Below are 22,163 nucleotides of genomic sequence, written 5' to 3'. Positions count from 1 at the left end.
TGGTGTTCTGCACGTATGGTGTTCCGGACCTATGGTGTTCTATGGTGTTATGCGCCTATCGTGTTCTGCACCTATGGTGTTCTATGGTGTTCTTCACCTATGTTCTTCTATGGTGTTCTGCACCTATGGTATTCTATGGTGTTCTGCACCTATGGTATTCTATGGTGTTCTATGGTGTTCTTTGGTGTTCTGCACTTATGGTGTTCTATGGTGTTCTTCACCTATGTTCTTCTATGGTGTTCTGCACCTATGGTATTCTATGGTGTTCTGCACCTTTGGTATTCTATGGTGTTCTATGGTGTTCTTTGGTGTTCTGCACTTATGGTGTTCTATGGTGTTCTGCACCTATGGTGTTATATGGTGTTCTGCACCTATGGTGTTCTATGGTGTTCTATGGTGTTATATGGTGTTATGCACCTATGGTGTTCTATGGTGTTCTATGGTGTTCTGCACCTATGGTGTTATATGATGTTCTGCACCTATGGTGGCCATCTGCTTTCTATTTCCTCCCCCCTCCTCTCCCATCTTATCTCCCCCCCTTCCCTCCCCCCTCAGCAGTCCAGGAGGGCTTGATTGGTGGGTCACTCCTCTCCCCAGCTGGCTCTGATGACTGTAGGCCTGTGGTATTTGTCGGTAATTGTGTGTGTGTGTGTGTGTGTGTGTGTGTGTGTGTGTGTGTGTGTGTGTGTGTGTGTGTGTGTGTGTGTGTGTGTGAGTGATCTTTGGGGAACACAGCTGGACGGAAAGCAATGTGTTTTACAATTACAGTGAGAAAGTCAGACGCACAAATATCATATCCTCCAAGACATGCTAACCTCTCACCATTACAATAACAGGGGAGGTTAGCATTTTATATCATATCCTCCAAGATATGCTAACCTCTCAGTATTACAATAGCAGGGGAGTTTAGCATTTTTGGGGATATGGTATTGGTGCATCTGTAACTTTCTCACTCATCGTTATTCTGCACCTATGGTCTTCTATGGTGTTCTGCACTTATGGTGTTCTATGGTGTTCTGCACCTGTGGTATTCTATGGTGTTCTGCACCTATGGTGTTATATGGTGTTCTGCACCTATGGTGTTATATGGTGTTCTGCACCTATGGTGTTCTATGGTGTTCTGCACCTATGGTGTTCTATGGTGTTCTGCACCTATGGTGTTCTGCACCTATGGTGTTCTATGGTGTTCTGCACCTATGGTGTTCTATGGTGTTCTGCACCTACGGTGTTCTGCACCTATGGTGTTCTATGGTGTTCTGCACCTATGGTGTTCTGCACCGGTGGTATTCTATGGTGTTCTGCACCTATGGTGTTCTATGGTGTTCTGCACCTATGGTGTTCTGCACCGGTGGTATTCTATGGTGTTCTGCACCTATGGTGTTCTATGGTGTTCTGCACCTATGGTATTCTGCACCTATGGTGTTCTATGGTGTTCTGCACCTATGGTGTGTCTGTATCTGTCTCTGTATCTATCTCTAGCTCTGTATCTGTCTCTGTAGCACTGTTTCTTTTGCTCTGTCTCTGTAGGTCTGTCTCTATTCACAATCCATTCAGGATGTAGTCATGGTAGAATCCACATGAAGGTAAAGGTGTTTAAAAAACATATTATATTTTTATGTACAATAAAAATATATCATAGTTGAAGTGTACCTATGCTGAAAATTACAGGCCTCTCTCATATTTTTAAGTGGGAGAACTTGCACAATTGGTGGCTGACTAAATACTTTTTTGCCCAACTGTAAGTGAATTTGTCCCAATACTTTTGATCTTTTTTCTCCCCTAAAATGAGGGGGACTGCACAAAAAGTGCTGTAATTTCAAAACGGTTCACCTGATATGGATGTAAACACCCTCAAATTAAAGCTGACAGTATGCAATTTAACCTCATATTAAAAAATAAAAAAAATGTCTCACTGTCTCACGTCAATCCTTCTCTCTCCTTCTCTTTCTTTACCCCTCTGTTTATGTCTCTATCTGTCCCTCTCTCCTTCTCCTTTTCTCTCTCTAGTCCACTTTTTACTGTCAGAACTCACTGTTTTTATTTCTCTTCATTAGTCCTGTGATCTGTCTACGGAAGGTTCTGTGTAGGAACTGTGAGTAGGAGTACAGGATGGGAAACTGTTACTGCATCGAGGCTTTCCAGTCTGTCTCGGGAGTGTATGAAAACTTGTCTGTGTAAGGTAATGGGGACGTGTGTGTGTGTGTGTGTGTGTGTGTGTGTGTGTGTGTGTGTGTGTGTGTGTGTGTGTGTGTGTGTGTGTGTGTGTGTGTGTGTGTGTGTGTGTGTGTGTGTGTGTGTGTGTGTGATGAGTCACAGCCCTGCCCGCTGTGGTGTGGTTTTCAGGATGTAGCTGACTGCATGGCCAACTGGTTTGGTAGTGAAACTCCCTCCACTGTGGACACACACACAGTCTGTTCCATCTAAACACTCTGACCCTTATCTTTGCACACAAGGGTCAGAGGCAGGGACATAAACAAACATTATCTGCTGCACAGACACACACACATATCTTTAAGTTATTTTTGATCATTTACAAACCCCATATTATTATGCACAAAGTCCCCACTCTCGGCTGTCTTGTTTGTTGTTGATGCTAAAACCCATAAGAACTGGATCAGAGCACTGTCCTCTACTGACTCTAGTGTCACGGTCCTCAAATGGTCCCTATCTAACTGACACAAGATGTTTTTACTACATTCATCCCCTAGTGTTTGTGTTCTCAAGTGGCCACTGGAATGCATGGCGGTGTGTACCAAATGGCACCCTATTCCCTACATTGTGCACTACTTTTGACCAGAGCACCATGGGTCCTGGTCAAAAGTAGTGCACTCAAAAGGGAATAGGGTGCCATTTGGGACTGAGCCTGAACCTCTGGTCATCTGGTCATCTGTGGTCTCAGACCTCCGTGACAGGCGTGGTGTTTTAGACAGACACTAACGATGTCCTCCCACTGTGTTGATTGACACCAGCATTGCCAAAAAAATGTAATTAAGAGCTCAAACCTCACAATTTTTTTCACCTCTACTAGCACAGAATTTGCTGATAGCTACTTTATTGAGGGAAAATGTACTTACTATGACTGAGATATGTGGTTGTCCCACCTAGCTATCTTAAGATCAATGCACTAACTGTAAGTCGCTCTGGATAAGAGCATCTGCTAAATGACTACAAGGTAAAAGTAAATGCAACGACCGTCTTACTGAGGTCTGCAGACTTCGTTCCATGTTGGCAGTTGTTCACAACAAAAAAATCAGATGTGTGTTTGTCATTGTATGGAAGTGTGAGGAATTTATGTTAACCATGTGACCTGAAGAGGAAAATAACTCTGGTCCCCAGTTCTATTACATGACCAGGGAAAAATCCTGGTCCTACTTTTAAACACCTTTTTATATGGTTGTGGTTCTTCACTCGTTAGCTGTGGAGAACAACGCGTTTTCTGACCATGTGACAAGACAAGGAATAACTCCAAGCCCTAGTTCTGTATAATAGCTGGTCTGGTACCACAGGCTATGTCCCTGCCTCACCCCCCCGCTCTGCTGGTGTTTTGAGTTGATCTGAAATGTGGTCAGAGCGTAACCAATCCAGCTCAGGCTGTCTTTACTGTAAACACTGTATCATGTGCATCTGCTGGCCCAGATACAGAGACAGAGACAGAGATACAGAGACAGAGCTAGAGAGACAGACCTACAAAGATGGAGACAGAGCTAGAGAGACAGAGCTACAAAGATGGAGACAGAGCTAGAGAGACAGAGCTACAAAGATGGAGACAGAGCTAGAGAGACAGAGTTAGAAAGATGGAGACAGAGCTAGAGATACAGCGCTACAGACAGAGACAAAACTGGAGCGACAGAGCTAGAAAGAGACAGAGCTACAGACAGAGACATAGCTACAGAGACATAGCTACAGAGACAGATACAGAGCTACAGAGACAGATCTCCGGAGACAGACACAGAGCTACTTATACAGAGACAGAGCTACAGAGACAGAGCTACAGAGACAGAGCTACAGAGACAGAGCTACAGACAGACACAGAGATACAGAGACAAATACAGAACTACAGAGACAGAGCTACAGAGACAGATACAGAGACAGATACAGAGACAGATACAGAGCTACAGAGCTACAGATACAGAGCTACAGAGAAAGATACAGAGACAGATACAGAGCTACAGAGACAGATACAGATACAGAGCTACAGAGACAGATACAGAGCTACAGAGACAGATACAGAGCTACAGAGACAGATACAGAGCTACAGAGACAGAACCAGAACTACCAATACAGAGCTGCAGAGACAGATACAGATACAGAGCTGCAGAGACAGATACAGAGCTGCAGAGACAGATACAGAGCTGCAGAGACAGAACCAGAACTACCAATACAGAGCTGCAGAGACAGATACAGAGCTGCAGATACAGATACAGAGCTGCAGAGACAGATACAGAGCTACAGAGACAGAACCAGAACTACCAATACAGAGCTGCAGAGACAGATACAGATACAGAGCTGCAGATACAGATACAGAGCTGCAGAGACAGATACAGAGCTGCAGAGACAGATACAGAGCTGCAGAGACAGAACTACAGAGACAGATACAGAGCTACAGAGACAGATACAGAACTACAGAAACAGATACAGAGCTGCAGAGACAGATACAGAGCTGCAGAGACAGATACAGATACAGAGCTACAGATACAGAGCTACAGAGACAGAGCTACAGAGAAAGATACAGAGCTGCAGAGACCGATACAGAGCTCCAGAGACAGATACAGAGCTCCAGAGACAGATACAGAGCTCCAGAGAGAGAGATCCAGAGAGAGAGATCCAGAGAGAGAGATCCAGAGAGAGAGAGAGAGAGAGCCTGCAACGACAACATGCGGTCTCTCCTTCACTGCAGCCGAAGTGAGTAAGACATTTAAACGTGTTAACCCTCGCAAGGCTGCAGGCCCAGACGGCATCCCCAGCCGCGCCCTCAGAGCATGCGCAGACCAGCTGGCCGGTGTGTTTACGGACATATTCAATCAATCCCTATACCACATGCTTCAAGAGGGCCACCATTGTTCCTGTTCCCAAGAAAGCTAAGGTAACTGAGCTAAACGACTACCGCCCCGTAGCACTCACATCCGTCATCATGAAGTGCTTTGAGAGACTAGTCAAGGACCATATCACCTCCACCCTACCTGACACCCTAGACCCACTCCAATTTGCTTACCGCCCAAATAGGTCCACAGACGATGCAATCTCAACCACACTGCACATTGCCCTAACCCATCTGGACAAGAGGAATACCTATGTGAGAATGCTGTTCATCGACTACAGCTCGGCATTCAACACCATAGTACCCTCCAAGCTCGTCATCAAGCTCGAGACCATGGGTCTCGACCCCGCCCTGTGCAACTGGGTACTGGACTTCCTGACGGGCCGCCCCAGGTGGTGAGGGTAGGCAACAACATCTCCTCCCCGCTGATCCTCAACACTGGGGCCCCACAAGGGTGCGTTCTGAGCCCTCTCCTGTACTCCCTGTTCACCCACGACTGCGTGGCCACGCACGCCTCCAACTCAATCATCAAGTTTGCGGACGACACAACAGTGGTAGGCTTGATTACCAACAACGACGAGACGGCCTACAGGGAGGAGGTTAGGGCCCTCGGAGTGTGGTGTCAGGAAAATAACCTCACACTCAACGTCAACAAAACTAAGGAGATGATTGTGGACTTCAGGAAACAGCAGAGGGAACACCCCCCCATCCACATCGTTGGAACAGTAGTGGAGAGGGTAGCAAGTTTTAAGTTCCTCGGCATACACATCACAGACAAACTGAATTGGTCCACTCACACAGACAGCATCGTGAGGAAGGCGCAGCAGCGCCTCTTCAACCTCAGGAGGCTGAAGAAATTCGGCTTGTCACCAAAAGCACTCACAAACTTCTACAGATGCACAATCGAGAGCATCCTGGCGGGCTGTATCACCGCCTGGTATGGCAACTGCACCGCCCTCAACCGTAAGGCTCTCCAGAGGGTAGTGAGGTCTGCACAACGCATCACCGGGGCAAACTACCTGCCCTCCAGGACACCTACACCACCCGATGCTACAGGAAGGCCATAAAGATCATCAAGGACATCAACCACCGAGCCACTGCCTGTTCACCCCGCTGTCATCCAGAAGGCGAGGTCAGTACAGGTGCATCAAAGCTGGGACCGAGAGACTGAAAAACAGCTTCTATCTCAAGGCCATCAGACTGTTAAACAGCCACCACTAACATTGAGTGGCTACTGCCAACACACTGTCAATGACACTGACTCTACTCCAGCCACTTTAATAATGGGAATTGATGGGAAATGATGTAAATATATCACTAGCCACTTTAAACAATGCTACCTTATATAATGTTACTTACCCTACATTATTCATCTCATATGCATACGTATATACTGTACTCTATATCATCGACTGCATCCTTATGTAATACATGTATCACTAGCCACTTTAACTACGCCACTTGGTTTACATACTCATCTCATATGTATATACTGTACTCGATATCATCTACTGTATCTTGCCTATGCTGCACGAACTGCATGGATAGTAGAAGGAGGATCGGTCTACTGGATGAAGGGTAGAAGGAGGATCGGTCTACTGGATGAAGGGTAGAAGGAGGATCGGTCTACTGGGTGGAGCATTGACAGATATCTGGTGACGCTCTGGTCAGGAGAGGAGTATTCACAAAGCATCTCAAATTAGGAATGCTGATATTTGCTCAGTTTTGCCTTTTAGATTTCAATGATAACATTGACAGGGAAGACAGGATCCTAAATCACCACTCCTACTCTGAGATGTTTGATATGGCCCTATGAATTTCCAGCCTCCCTAGCAGTAAAAATAGGCATTGCAAGTAACAGATTACAATAAACACATTTCTTTAGAAATCTCTGACAGTCTCTGCTTGCTTAGTTAAAACATCCCATAGTTTGGTCATCTTGAAGGGAACTGTCCAAATAATGTGTTACTATGATATTGTTGTCATCATGATAGCTTTGTGATTGCATCGGAGCATTGTCTTATAATGTGTATGGATTGTGTGCTGGTCTAAGAGCCAGGCCATGTCACTGTTTCCAGCTTCTCCCTCTCCTTCTTCCTCTCTCTCTCTCCCTCTCTGTCACAGGGGGAGATGTTGTGTTGACACTGGTTAGGTCATGTTGTTGTTGAACAGCTGGACGGTAACAGCCTATCATAGTGAGCTGCTGGACAGTGAAAAGCCTATCATAGTGAGGCCTTGGCTGCTCCTCAATGACGCAAGGTGCTGGCGAAAGGTTTAGACTGTGCCAGATGCTGATGATTAGGCTTCAGATTACTCACACGAGATGAACAGACAGACGGGAGCAAGGGTACACATCCTATACCTCTCTCAACCCCCCTATACTCCTCTACATACTGTACACACACGTGCACGCACAAACGCATGCATGGACACGGACACGCACGCACACACACCTCCCGCCACCCTACACACCTCCCCGCCACCCTACACACCTCCCCGCCACCCTACACACCTCCCCACCACCCTACACACCTCCCCACCACCCTCCCCACCTCCCCACCACCATACACACCTCTCCACCACCCTACACACCTCTCCACCACCCTCTCCACCTCTCTACCTCTCCACCCTACACACCTCTCCACCTCTCTACCACCCTATACACCTCTCCACCTCTCTACCACCCTATACACCTCTCCACCTCTCTACCACTCTACAAACCTCTCCACCTCTCTACCACCCTACACACCTCTCCACCTCTCTACCACCCTACACACCTCTCCACCTCTCTACCACCCTATACACCTATACACCTCTCCACCTCTCTACCACCCTCTCCACCTCTCCACCTCTCCACCACTCTATACACATCCCCACCTCTCTACCACCCTACACACCTCTCCACCTCTCCACCTCTCTACCACCCTCTCCACCTCTCCACCTCTCTACCACCCTACACACCTCTCCACCTCTCTACCACCCTACACAACTCTCCACCTCTCTACCACCCTATACACCTCTCCACCTCTCCACCTCTCCACCTCTCCACCACTCTATACACATCCCCACCTCTCTACCACCCTACACACCTCTCCAACTCTCCACCTCTCTACCACCCTCTCCACCTCTCCACCTCTCTACCACCCTACACACCTCTCCAACTCTCCACCACTCTACACACCTCTCCACCTCTCTACCACCCTACACACCTCTCCACCTCTCTACCACCCTACACACCTCTCCACCTCTCTACTACCATATACACCTCTCCACCTCTCTACCACCCTACACACCTCTCCACCTCTCTACCACCCTACACACCTCTCCACCTCTCTACCACCCTACACATCTCTCCACCTCTCTACCACCCTACACACCTCTCCACCTCTCTACCACCCTACACACCTCTCCACCTCTCTACCACCCTACACATCTCTCCACCTCTCTACCACCCTACACACCTCTCCACCACTCTATACACCTCTCCAACTCTCTACCACCCTACACACCTCTCCATCTCTCTACCACCCTACACACCTCTCCACCTCTCTACCACCCTACACACCTCTCCACCTCTCTACCACCCTACACACCTCTCCATCTCTCTACCACCCTACACACCTCTCCACCTCTCTACCACCCTACACATCTCTCCACCTCTCTACCACCCTACACACCTATACACCTCTCCACCTCTCTACCACCCACCACCTCACACCTCTCCACCACTCTATACACCTCTCCACCTCTCCACCACCCTATACACATCCCCACCTCTCTACCACCCTACACACCTCTCCACCTCTCTACCACCCTACACACCTCTCCACCTCTCTACCACCCTACACACCTCTCCACCTCTCTACCACCCTACACACCTCTCCACCTCTCTACCACCCTACACACCTCTCCACCTCTCTACCACCCTACACATCTCTCCACCTCTCTACCACCCTACACACCTCTCCACCTCTCCACCACTCTATACACCTCTCCAACTCTCTACCACCCTACACACCTCTCCATCTCTCTACCACCCTACACACCTCTCCACCTCTCTACCACCCTACACATCTCTCCACCTCTCTACCACCCTACACACCTATACACCTCTCCACCTCTCTACCACCCTACACACACCTCTCCACCTCTCCACCACTCTATACACCTCTCCACCTCTCCACCACCCTATACACATCCCCACCTCTCTACCACCCTACACACCTCTCCACCTCTCTACCACCCTACACACCTCTCCACCTCTCTACCACCCTACACATCTCTCCACCTCTCTACCACCCTACACACCTCTCCACCTCTCCACCTCTCCACCTCTCTACCACCCTACACACCTCTCCACCACTCTATACACCTCTCCACCTCTCCACCACCCTATACACCTCTCCACCTCTCTACCACCCTACACACCTCTCCACCTCTCCACCACTCTATACACCTCTCCACCTCTCCACCTCTCTACCACCCTACACACCTCTCCACCTCTCCACCACTCTATACACCTCTCCACCTCTCCACCACCCTATACACCTCTCCACCTCTCTACCACCCTACACACCTCTCCACCTCTCCACCTCTCTACCACCCTACACACCTCTCCACCACTCTATACACCTCTCCACCTCTCCACCACCCTATACACATCCCCACCTCTCTACCACCCTACACACCTCTCCACCACTCTATACACCTCTCCACCTCTCCACCATCCTATACACATCCCCACCTCTCTACCACCCTACACACCTCTCCACCTCTCCACCACTCTATACACCTCTCCACCTCTCCACCACTCTATACACATCCCCACCTCTCTACCACCCTACACACCTCTCCACCTCTCTACCACCCTACACACCTATACACCTCTCCACCACTCTACCACCCTACACATACACACCTCTCCACCCTCTCTACACATCCTCCACCTCTCTACCACCCTCACACCTCTCCACCACTCTATACACCTCTCCACCTCTCTACCACCCTACACATCTCTCCACCTCTCTACCACCCTACACACCTATACACCTCTCCACCTCTCTACCACCCTACACACCTACACACCTCTCCACCTCTCCACCTCTCTACCACCCTACACACCTCTCCAACTCTCTACCACCCTACACAGCTCTCCATCTCTCTACCACCCTACACACCTCTCCACCTCTCTACCACCCTACACACCTCTCCACCTCTCTACCACCCTACACATCTCTCCACCTCTCTACCACCCTACACATCTCTCCACCTCTCTACCACCCTACACACCTCTCCACCTCTCCACCACTCTATACACCTCTCCACCTCTCTACCACCCTACACATCTCTCCACCTCTCTACCACCCTACACACCTATACACCTCTCCACCCTCTACCACCCTACACACCTACACACCTACACACCTCTCCACCTCTCCACCACTCTATACACCTCTCCACCTCTCCACCACCCTATACACCTCTCCACCTCTCTACCACCCTACACATCTCTCCACCTCTCTACCACCCTACACACCTCTCCACCTCTCCACCACCCTATACACATCCCCACCTCTCTACCACCCTACACACCTCTCCACCTCTCCACCACCCTATACACATCCCCACCTCTCTACCACCCTACACATCTCTCCACCTCTCCACCACTCTATACACCTCTCCACCTCTCTACCACCCTACACATCTCTCCACCTCTCTACCACCCTACACACCTCTCCACCTCTCCACCACTCTATACACCTCTCCACCTCTCCACCACCCTATACACATCCCCACCTCTCTACCACCCTACACATCTCTCCACCTCTCCACCACTCTATACACCTCTCCACCTCTCCACCTCTCCACCACTCTATACACCTCTCCAACTCTCTACCACCCTACACACCTCTCCATCTCTCTACCACCCTACACACCTCTCCACCTCTCTACCACCCTACACACCTCTCCACCTCTCTACCACCCTACACATCTCTCCACCTCTCTACCACCCTACACACCTCTCCACCTCTCTACCACCCTACACACCTCTCCACCTCTCTACCACCCTATACACCTCTCCACCTCTCTACCACCCTACACACCTCTCCACCTCTCCACCACTCTATACACCTCTCCACCTCTCCACCTCTCCACCTCTCTACCACCCTACACACCTCTCCACCTCTCCACCACTCTATACACCTCTCCACCTCTCCACCACCCTATACACCTCTCCACCTCTCTACCACCCTACACACCTCTCCACCTCTCCACCTCTCTACCACCCTACACACCTCTCCACCTCTCCACCACTCTATACACCTCTCCACCTCTCCACCACCCTATACACATCCCCACCTCTCTACCACCCTACACACCTCTCCACCTCTCCACCACTCTATACACCTCTCCACCTCTCCACCACCCTATACACATCCCCACCTCTCTACCACCCTACACACCTCTCCACCTCTCCACCACTCTATACACCTCTCCACCTCTCCACCTCTCCAACTCTCTACCACCCTACACACCTCTCCATCTCTCTACCACCCTACACACCTCTCCACCTCTCTACCACCCTACACACCTCTCCATCTCTCTACCACCCTACACACCTCTCTACCACCCTACACACCTCTCCACCTCTCTACCACCCTACACATCTCTCCACCTCTCTACCACCCTACACATCTCTCCACCTCTCTACCACCCTACACACCTCTCCACCTCTCCACCACTCTATACACCTCTCCACCTCTCTACCACCCTACACATCTCTCCACCTCTCTACCACCCTACACACCTATACACCTCTCCACCTCTCTACCACCCTACACACCTACACACCTCTCCACCTCTCCACCACTCTATACATCTCTCCATCTCTCCACCACCCTATACACATCCCCACCTCTCTACCACCCTACACATCTCTCCACCTCTCTACCACCCTACACACCTCTCCACCTCTCCACCACTCTATACACCTCTCCACCTCTCCACCACCCTATACACATCCCCACCTCTCTACCACCCTACACATCTCTCCACCTCTCTACCACCCTACACACCTCTCCACCTCTCCACCACTCTATACACTCCACCTCCACCACCTCTCCACCTCTCCACCACTCTATACACCTCTCCACCTCTCCACCTCTCCACCACTCTATACACCTCTCCAACTCTCTACCACCCTACACACCTCTCCATCTCTCTACCACCCTACACACCTCTCCACCTCTCTACCACCCTACACACCTCTCCACCTCTCTACCACCCTACACACCTCTCCACCTCTCTACCACCCTACACATCTCTCCACCTCTCCACCTCTCCACCACTCTATACACCTCTCCAACTCTCTACCACCCTACACACCTCTCCACTTCTCCACCACCCTACACTCCTCTCCACCATCCTACACATCACCCTCTCCACCACCCTGATTAGTTGACTAGTTGAATCAGGTGTGATAGTGCTGGACTGGAACAAACAAGTGCATTCTTACGAGAGCAGTGTGTATTTTATTAGGCTACAGTAGGTTTTAGTACACGGTAAATCAAATCAAATCAAATAAAATTTTATTTGTCACATACACATGGTTAGCAGATGTTAATGCGAGTGTAGCGAAATGCTTGTGCTTCTAGTTCCGACAATGCAGTAATAACCAACAAGTAATCTAACTAACAATTCCAAAACTACTGTCTTATACACAGTGTAAGGGGATAAAGAATATGTACATAAGGATATATGAATGAGTGATGGTACAGAGCAGCATAGGCAAGATACAGTAGATGGTATCGAGTACAGTATATACATATGAGATGAGTATGTAAACCAAGTGGCATAGTTAAAGTGGCTAGTGATACATGTATTACATAAGGATGCAGTCGATGATATAGAGTACAGTATATACGTATGCATATGAGATGAATAATGTAGGGTAAGTAACATTATATAAGGTAGCATTGTTTAAAGTGGCTAGTGATATATTAACATCATTTCCCATCAATTCCCATTATTAAAGTGGCTGGAGTTGAGTCAGTGTCAGTGTCAGTGTGTTGGCAGCAGCCACTCAATGTTAGTGGTGGCTGTTTAACAGTCTGATGGCCTTGAGATAGAAGCTGTTTTTCAGTCTCTCGGTCCCAGCTTTGATGCACCTGTACTGACCTCGCCTTCTGGATGATAGCGGGGTGAACAGGCAGTGGCTCGGGTGGTTGATGTCCTTGATGATCTTTATGGCCTTCCTGTAACATCGGGTGGTGTAGGTGTCCTGGAGGGCAGGTAGTTTGCCCCCGGTGATGCGTTGTGCAGACCTCACTACCCTCTGGAGAGCCTTACGGTTGAGGGTGGAGCAGTTGCCGTACCAGGCGGTGATACAGCCCGCCAGGATGCTCTCGATTGTGCATCTGTAGAAGTTTGTGAGTGCTTTTGGTGACAAGCCGAATTTCTTCAGCCTCCTGAGGTTGAAGAGGTGCTGCTGCGCCTTCTTCACGATGCTGTCTGTGTGAGTGGACCCATTCAGTTTGTCTGTGATGTGTATGCCGAGGAACTTAAAACTTGCTACCCTCTCCACTACTGTTCCATCGATGTGGATAGGGGGGTGTTCCCTCTGCTGTTTCCTGATGATTTGCGTCTGATGGGTGGGGTTCAGATTCTAACGTGACATAAGCCAAACACATCAATTGTCAGCCACTGCGAGTTTAGCCAACACCAGTCAAGCCCCCTAATTGGTTAGTTTTGGTAGGACGTATGCACGTGTGGTGATTTATCCCAGTTATGGCATCAATCATTCTTTTATATGTGACACTAGGGGAAGAAAATGTCACTTTTAGTCCTTGTTGCTGTTGTAGTGGCCAGGCCTAGATGAGCCACTGCCAGTATGGGTCTGTGTCCCAAATGGCACCCTATTCCCTACATAGTGCACTACAGAGCCATATGGACTCTGGTCAAAGGTAGTGCACTATATAGAGAATAGGGTGCCATTTGGGACGCAAGCAGTATATACTCAGTATGATGAGTAAGAGCCCCTCCCAGTGATATTGGCCTCTCGCGAGCCTTATTTCATTGCTGACGGAGTGTGTGTGTTGTGTGTGTGTGTTGTGTGTGTGTGTGTGTGTGTGTGTGTGTGTGTGTGTGTGTGTGTGTGTGTGTGTGTGTGTTTAACAGAGTGCATGTTTAAGGCCGAAATGCCTTCTCCTCACTCAGTATCAGTTTCTCAATTCATTCAGTGTGACAATATGCATAGGAAAATACTGTATGACATGCACACACAACCCAAAATAACAAATCAGGAAAGACAAAGGGTAGCATGGGTAAAGTTCACTTTTTGCATCAGTCTTTGTTGTCTCTTTTGGGTTCTCTGTTTCAGGGACCTTTTGTATACTGACTTTAGCCCAATTGATATAGCTTAAACTACCATCTACACCTCTCTGTCTTGTAATCCCAGGCAAGGCCTAAAGGCGAGGGTCTAACTCCGTACCAGGGGAAGAAGAGGTGTTTTGGAGAGTACAAATGTCCCAAGTGTAAGAGGAAGTGGATGAGTGGCAACTCCTGGGCCAACATGGGACAAGAATGTATCAAGTGCCACATCAACGTCTACCCACACAAGCAGGTAGGACAACGTGTGTGTTCGTGTGTGTGCGTGTGTGTTTGTGTGTTTGTGCATGTTTCTGTGTCTGCATTTATGTGGGTGTGTGTGTGCGCTCGTGAGATCTGTGTATGTGTGTGTATGTGCGTGTGTGTTTGTGATAGAATTCCAAAATTGTGTAGCTGGTCCGCACTCAAAAAAAAGATTCAAGGTTTCTTTTTAATATTTATTTCATTCAGGGGTAGGTTGATAGACGATCTTGTATGTTGTGACGAAATACGCAGTGTGTTCTTAATCATTATTACAACACACTCAGAATATGGTTTTGACGCCACGCCACCTCAACCTCTGTAGTCAGGGTTTGGAAGGGAGAGCATGTAAATTGAGGCAGTGGGCTCTGGTCAAAAGTAGTGCACTATATAGGGAGTGGGTGCTATTTGGGACACAATTGTCGCTACTTACAGTTTCTAGGCTGTTCCCAACTTGCCTGATTAAAATAGAGTAAAATAAAGAGTGCTTCAGAGTGCGAGTGCTGATCTAGGATCAGTTTGCATTTTAGATCACAATGATTAAGATTATTTGGACAGGGGGGACCTGATCCTAGATTGGCAATCCTACAGTACTCTGAGACACTTTGTAAATATGGGCCCAGAGCTCTGTCACTTGTAAATTATTCATCTCAACAGGAATACATTCCAAGAAATGGTTGAACTATTCTCAACAAAAATATAAATGCAACATGTAAAGTGTTGGTCACATGTTTCATGAGCTGAAATAAAACATTGCATACATCATTCTATCCTGCCGGTACAGCGTATAACCAGCCAGCTGTATGTTGATAATGTCGTCGTTCAGCCTCGAGTCCGTGAAGCATAAAATATTACAGTTTTTAATGTCGCGTTGGTAGTTTAATCGTCCACGTAGGTCATCAATTTTATTCTCCAAAGATTACACGTTTACTAGCAGAATGGAAGGCAGTGGGGGTTTATTCGATCTCCTATGAATTCTCAGAAGGCTGCCCACCCTCTGGCCCCTTTTTCTCTGCCTTCTCTTTACGCAAATCACGGGGATCTGGGCCTGTTTCCGAGAAAGCAGTCAGACTAGTCAGACTCGTTAATGCAACAAAAAAGATTCTGCCAGTCCGTGGTGAGTAATCACAGTCCTGATTTCCAGGAGTTATTTTCGGTCATAAGAGATGGTTGGCAACATTATGTACAAAATAAGTTGAAAAAAATAAGTTACTAACAACGCAAATAAACGAACGAAAAAACACAATCGGTTGGGGGCACTTAAAACATCTGCCTTCATCTTCTGATATTAAAGGGCAAATCAAATCAAATCAAATCAAATTTATTTATATAGCCCTTCGTACATCAGCTGATATCTCAAAGTGCTGTACAGAAACCCAGCCTAAAACCCCAAACAGCAAGCAATGCAGGTGTAGAAGCACAGTGGCTAGGAAAAACTCCCTAGAAAGGCCAAAACCTAGGAAGAAACCTAGAGAGGAACCAGGCTATGTGGGGTGGCCAGTCCTCTTCTGGCTGTGCCGGGTGGAGATTATAACAGAACATGGCCAAGATGTTCAAATGTTCATAAATGACCAGCATGGTCGAATAATAATAAGGAAAAACAGTTGAAACTGGAGCAGCAGCACAGTCAGGTGGAAGTTGAAACTGGAGCAGCAGCATGGCCAGGTGGACTGGGGACAGCAAGGAGTCATCATGTCAGGTAGTCCTGGGGCATGGTCCTAGGGCTCAGGTCAGTTGAAACTGGAACAGCAGCATGGCCAGGTGGACTGGGGACAGCAAGGAGTCATCATGTCAGGTAGTCCTGGGGCATGGTCCTAGGGCTCAGGTCCTCCGAGAGAGAGAAAGAAAGAGAAGGAGAGAATTAGAGAACGCACACTTAGATTCACACAGGACACCGAATAGGACAGGAGAAGTACTCCAGATATAACAAACTGACCCCAGCCCCCCGACACAAACTACTGCAGCATAAATACTGGAGGCTGAGACAGGAGGGGTCAGGAGACACTGTGGCCCCATCAGAGGACACCCCCGGACAGGGCCAAACAGGAAGGATATAACCCCACCCACTTTGGCAACCTGGGTTTGCATTTCTCCAGCCCCATCCCACCAAGTGGCGAGGTGACCACTTTGTTCTCAAATCGACCTCTAGTCCCTACCCACAATTCTTGAACTTTTTGAGATCTGAGAGGGTTGGATAGCAATTTCAATAATGATTATAGTGCAGTACTTTTGTCCAAAGCCCTATGGGCCCTGGTCAAAAGCAGTGCACTATATAGGGGATAGGATGTAATTTGGGATGATGACATAGTATAACTACCTAATCCTCTTTGATCTATGCAAGTGCATAGGCCATAGGGGCTAGGGGATAAGACTTAGGGGATAGGCCTTAGGGGATAGGGCTTAGGGGTTAGGAGTTGCTTGATGCTTGTTGCTGTCACGACTTCCGCCAAAGTCGGTTCCTCTCCTTGTTCGGGCGGCGTTCGGCGATCGACATCACCAGTCTTCTAGCCATCGCCGATCCACCTTTCATTTTTCCATTTGTTTTGTCTTGTTTTCCCGCACACCTGGTTTACATTCCCTCATTACTTGATGTGCATTTAACCCTCTGTTCCCCCCCATGTCTGTGTGTGGAATTGTTTGTTGTAAAGTGTATGTGCACTTCAGACTGGTTTGCGATGGGTTATTTCAACCCGTATGTTGTTGTTCTGGGTGCAGTTTGTGTTGCCTCATTAAACTGCTCCGGTTGTTACCCAGTTCTGTTCTCCTGCGCCTGACTTCCCTGCAGCCAGTCACACACCTCTTACAGTTGCTTTGGGTTTGGACGTGCAGCAATAATTTACATGGCTCTTCATCCATTCTCCAATTGCATTGAAGGTTCCGCTATACTGTAGCTATGGTTACAGTCACAACAACAAAATAGACATACAGATAACTAACTGTCAATGATAGAATGCTTCAAGTAATATCAGGCGACTTCCCCAGATCAAACGGATGATGCGAAAGTATCACGTCACCATGAAAGGGCAGCAGTCACAGTGATTATTCTCACCAAAACGGCAGAGAACAGTCTCTGTTCAATGGAACTAGCTGGTGGGAAAAGCATGCTCTTTTCCCTGTGTGTGTGTGTGTGTGTGTGTGTGTGTGTGTGTGTGTGTGTGTGTGTGTGTGTGTGTGTGTGTGTGTGTGTGTGTGTGTGTGTGTGTGTGTGTGTGTGTGTGCGCGCATGGTGTTGTGGCTAGAACCACACTTGCGGGCAAATTCCTCACATTTGCAATCTCACCCACTTCACATGTTTCACGATGTCAGCGTTTGAGAATGGACAGCTAACCCCCACGTACTGTACAACACACACACACACATATACACACACACACAGAGAGAGAGAGAGCCTGGCTCTAACAGAAAGGACTGAGGGAAATGAATTTAACATTGTATATTTTCTTTTTCTTCTTCTCCGACTTTGGTTTCTGATTCCCAGATTTGCTTTACTGCAAGTCTTCATGTCCTCAACAGTTTCTGTTAGGTGCTGAGGTAAAAAAAATATCCTGACCTGAGTCCTGACCTTCACAATAGCATCAAATACTGTACTACATTAATGCCAGGCAGACCATTACAGTCCTACGAGTCAGAGGGAAACAATCAGATTAACAATCACAGATGAGTTACATATATCCTCTATAGTCTTCTATAACCTCTATCTGCTCTATAGTCTTCTACAGTCTTCTGTATTCCTCTATCTGTTCTATAGTCTTCTATAGTCTTCTATAACCTATATCTGCTCTATAGTCTTCTACAGTCTTCTATAGTCCTCTATCTGTTCTATAGTCTTCTATAACCTCTATCTGCTCTATAGTCTTCTATAACCTCTATCTGTTCCATAGTCTTCTATAACCTATATCTGCTCTATAGTCTTCTACAGTCTTCTGTAGTCCTCTATCTGTTCTATAGTCTTCTATAGTCTTCTATAACCTATATCTGCTCTATAGTCTTCTACAGTCTTCTATAGTCCTCTATCTGTTCTATAGTCTTCTATAACCTCTATCTGCTCTACAGTCTTCTAAAACATCTATCTGTTCCATAGTCCTTTACAGTCTTCTATAACCTCTATCTGTTCTATAGTCTTCTATAGCCTTTATCTGTTCTATAGTCTTCTATAGTCTTCTATAACCTCTATCTGTTCTATAGTCTTCTATAACCTCTATCTGTTCCATAGTCTTTTACAGTCTTCTATAACCTCTATCTGTTCTATAGTCTTCTATAACCTCTATCTGTTCTATTGTATTTTCCAATCTTCTAGAACCTCTATCTGTTCTATAGTCTTCTAAATCCTCTATCTGCTCAATCATTGTCTATAGTATTATAGATCCTCTATCTGCTCTATAGTCTTCTAGAACCTCTACCTGTTCCATAGTCTTCTAGATCCTCTATCTGTTCTATAGTCTTCTAGATCCTCTATCTGTTCTATAGTCTTCTAGATCCTCTGTCTGTTCTATAGTCTTCTAGATCCTCTATCTGCTCAATCATCGTCTATAGTATTCTAGATACTCTATCTGCTCTATAGTCTTCTAGAACCTCTATCTGTTCTATCGTCTTCTATATCGTCTATCTGCTCTATAGTCTAAACCATCTATCTGTTCTATCATCTTCTATAATCTTCTCGAACCTCCATCTGTTCTATAGTCTTCTAGATCCTCTAGCTATTCTATAATCTTCGATAGTCTTTTAGAACCTATATCTGCTCTATTGTCTTCTATAGTCTTCTGGACCCTCTATCTGTTCTATATTATTCTAGATCCTCTGTCTGCTCTATAGTCTAGATCCTCTATCTGCTCTATAGTCTAGACCCTCTATCTGTTCTATAGTTTTCTATAGTCTTCTAGATCTCTATATGTTCTATAGTTGTCTAGATGCTCTATCTGCTCTATAGTATTCTAGATCCCCTATCTGCTCTATAGTGTTTTAGAACTTCTATCCATTATATAGTCTTCTAGATCCTCTATCTGTTCCATAGTGTTCTAGATCCCCTATCTGTTCTATAGTCTTCTAGATCTCTATCTATTCTATAGTTGTCTAGATCCTATATCTACTCTATAGTCTTTTAGAACTTCTATCTGTTCTGTAGTCTTCTAGATCTTCTGTCTGTTCTATAGTCTTTTATAACCTCTCTCTGCTCTGTAGTCTTCTATAGTCTTTTATAGCCTCTATCTGTTCTATAGTATTCTATTGTCTTCTGGATCCCCTATCTGCTCTATAATCTTTTAGAACTTCTATCTGTTCTATTGTCTTCTTTAGTCTTCTGTAGCCTCTATCTGCTCTATAGTCTTCTATAGTCTTCTAGAAACTCTGCCTGTTCTACAGTCTTCTAGACCCTCTATCTGTTTTATAGCCTTCTAGACACTCTATCTGTGCTATAGTCTTCTAGAGCCTCTATCTGTCCTATAGTCTTCTATATCCTCTATCTGCTCTATAGTCTAGATCCTCTATCTGTTCTATCATCTTCTATAATCTTCTCGAACATCCATCTGTTCTATAGTCTTCTAGAACCTATATCTACTCTATAGTCTTCTATAGTCTGCTAGATTCTCTATCTGCTCTATCATCTTCTATATTATTCTAGATCCTCTATCTGCTCTGTAGTCTAGATCCTCTATCTGTTCCATTGTCTTCTATAGTCTTCTAGATCTCTATCTGTTCTATAGTTGTCTATATCCTCTATATGTTCTATAGTCTTCTACAGTCTTCTAGATCTCTATCTGTTCTATAGTTGTCTAGATCCTCTATCTGCTCTATAGTATTCTAGACTTCTAGATCCCTTATCTGCTCTATAGTGTTTTAGAAATTATATCTGTTCTATAGTCTTCTAGATCTCTATCTGTTCTATAGTTGTCTAGATCCTCTATCTGCTCTATAATATTCTCGACTTCTAGATCCCCTATCTGCTCTATAGTCTTTTAGAACTTCTATCTGTTCTATAGTCTTCTAGATCCTCTATCTGCTCTATAGTCTTCTAGATTTATCTGCTCTATAGTCTAGATCTTCTATCTGATCTATAGTCTAGATCCTCTATCTGCTCTATAGTCTTCTACAGTCTTCTATAACCTCTATCTGCTCTATAGTCTTCCACAGTCTTCTATAACCTCTATCTGCTCTATAGTCTTGTACAGTCTTCTAAAACCTATATCTGCTCTATAGTCTTCTATAGTCTTCTATAACCTCTACCTGTTCTATAGTCTTCTATAACCTCTATCTGTTCTATAGTCTTTTACAATCTTCTATAACCTCTATCTGTTCTATAGTCTTTTATAATTTTCTATAGTCTTCTATAACCTCTATCTGTTCCATAGTCTTTTACAATCTTCTATAACCTCTATCTGTTCTAAAGTCTTCTATAGCCTTTATCTAGATCCTCTATCTGCTCTATAGTCTTCTAGATTTATCTGCTCTATAATCTAGATCTTCTATCTGTTCTATATTCTAGACCCTCTATCTGTTCTATAGTCTTCTAGAACCTCCATCTGTTCTATAGTCTTCTATAACCTCTATCTGCTCTATAGTCTTCTACAGTCTTCTATAACCTCTATCTGATCTATAGTCTTGTACAGTCTTCTATAACCTATATCTGCTCTATAGTCGTCTATAGTCTTCTATAACCTCTACCTGTTCTAGTCTTCTACAGTCTTCTATAACCTTTATCTGCTCTATAGTCTTGTACAGTCTTCTATAACCTATATCTGCTCTATAGTCTTCTATAACCTCTCTCTGCTCTGTAGTCTTCTATAGTCTTCTATAACCTCTATCTGTTCTATAGTCTTCTATAGCCTTTATCTGTTCTATAGTCTTTTATAGCCTCTATCTGTTCTACAGTCTTCTATAGTCTTTTATAGCCTCTATCTGTTCTATAGTCTTCTATATTCTTCTGGATCCCCTATCCCCTTCTCTAACATCTTTTAGAACTTCTATGTGTTCTATACTCTTCTTTACTCTTCTGGATCCTCTATCTGCTCTATAGTCTTCTATAGTCTTCTAGAACCTCTATCTGTGCTATAGTCTTCTAGATCCTCTATCTGCTCAATCATTGTCTATAGTATTCTATATCCTCTATCTGCTCTATAGTATTCTAGAAACTCTACCTGTTCTATAGTCTTCTAGATCCTCAATCTGTTCTATAGTCTTCTAGACCCTCTATCTGTTCTATAGTCTTCTAGATCCTCTATCTGCTCAATCATCATCTATAGTATTCTAGATCCTCTATCTGTTCTATAGTCTTCTAGATCCTCTATCTGCTCTATAGTCTTCTATATTCCCTATCTGCTCTATAGTCTAGATCCTCTATATGTTCTATCATCTTCTATCATCTTCACGAACCTCCATCTGTTCTATAGTCTTCTAGAACCTATATCTGCTCTATAGTCTTCTGTAGTCTTCTGGATCCTCTATCTGTTCTATAGTCTTCTAGAGTCTTCTAGATTTTCTATCTGCTCTATAGTCTTCTAGAGCC

At 46.0% G+C, this 22,163-nt stretch overlaps 1 protein-coding gene across 1 annotated transcript in view; it reads left to right on the top strand.

The window, feature by feature from the left end:
- The window catches only part of zcchc24 (zinc finger, CCHC domain containing 24), an 83,691-nt gene that overhangs the window by 57,942 nt on the left and 3,586 nt on the right, over positions 1-22,163 (top strand). The window contains exon 3 of the mRNA XM_042299076.1: positions 14,496-14,660. Coding sequence (XP_042155010.1) covers positions 14,496-14,660 — 165 coding nt within the window. The remainder of the gene's footprint in view (positions 1-14,495; positions 14,661-22,163) is intronic.

Source organism: Oncorhynchus tshawytscha, linkage group LG16 (genome assembly GCF_018296145.1).
Source record: "Oncorhynchus tshawytscha isolate Ot180627B linkage group LG16, Otsh_v2.0, whole genome shotgun sequence".
In the NCBI taxonomy this organism is placed as follows: domain Eukaryota; kingdom Metazoa; phylum Chordata; class Actinopteri; order Salmoniformes; family Salmonidae; genus Oncorhynchus; species Oncorhynchus tshawytscha.
This window is presented reverse-complemented; position numbering and strand designations above follow the sequence as displayed.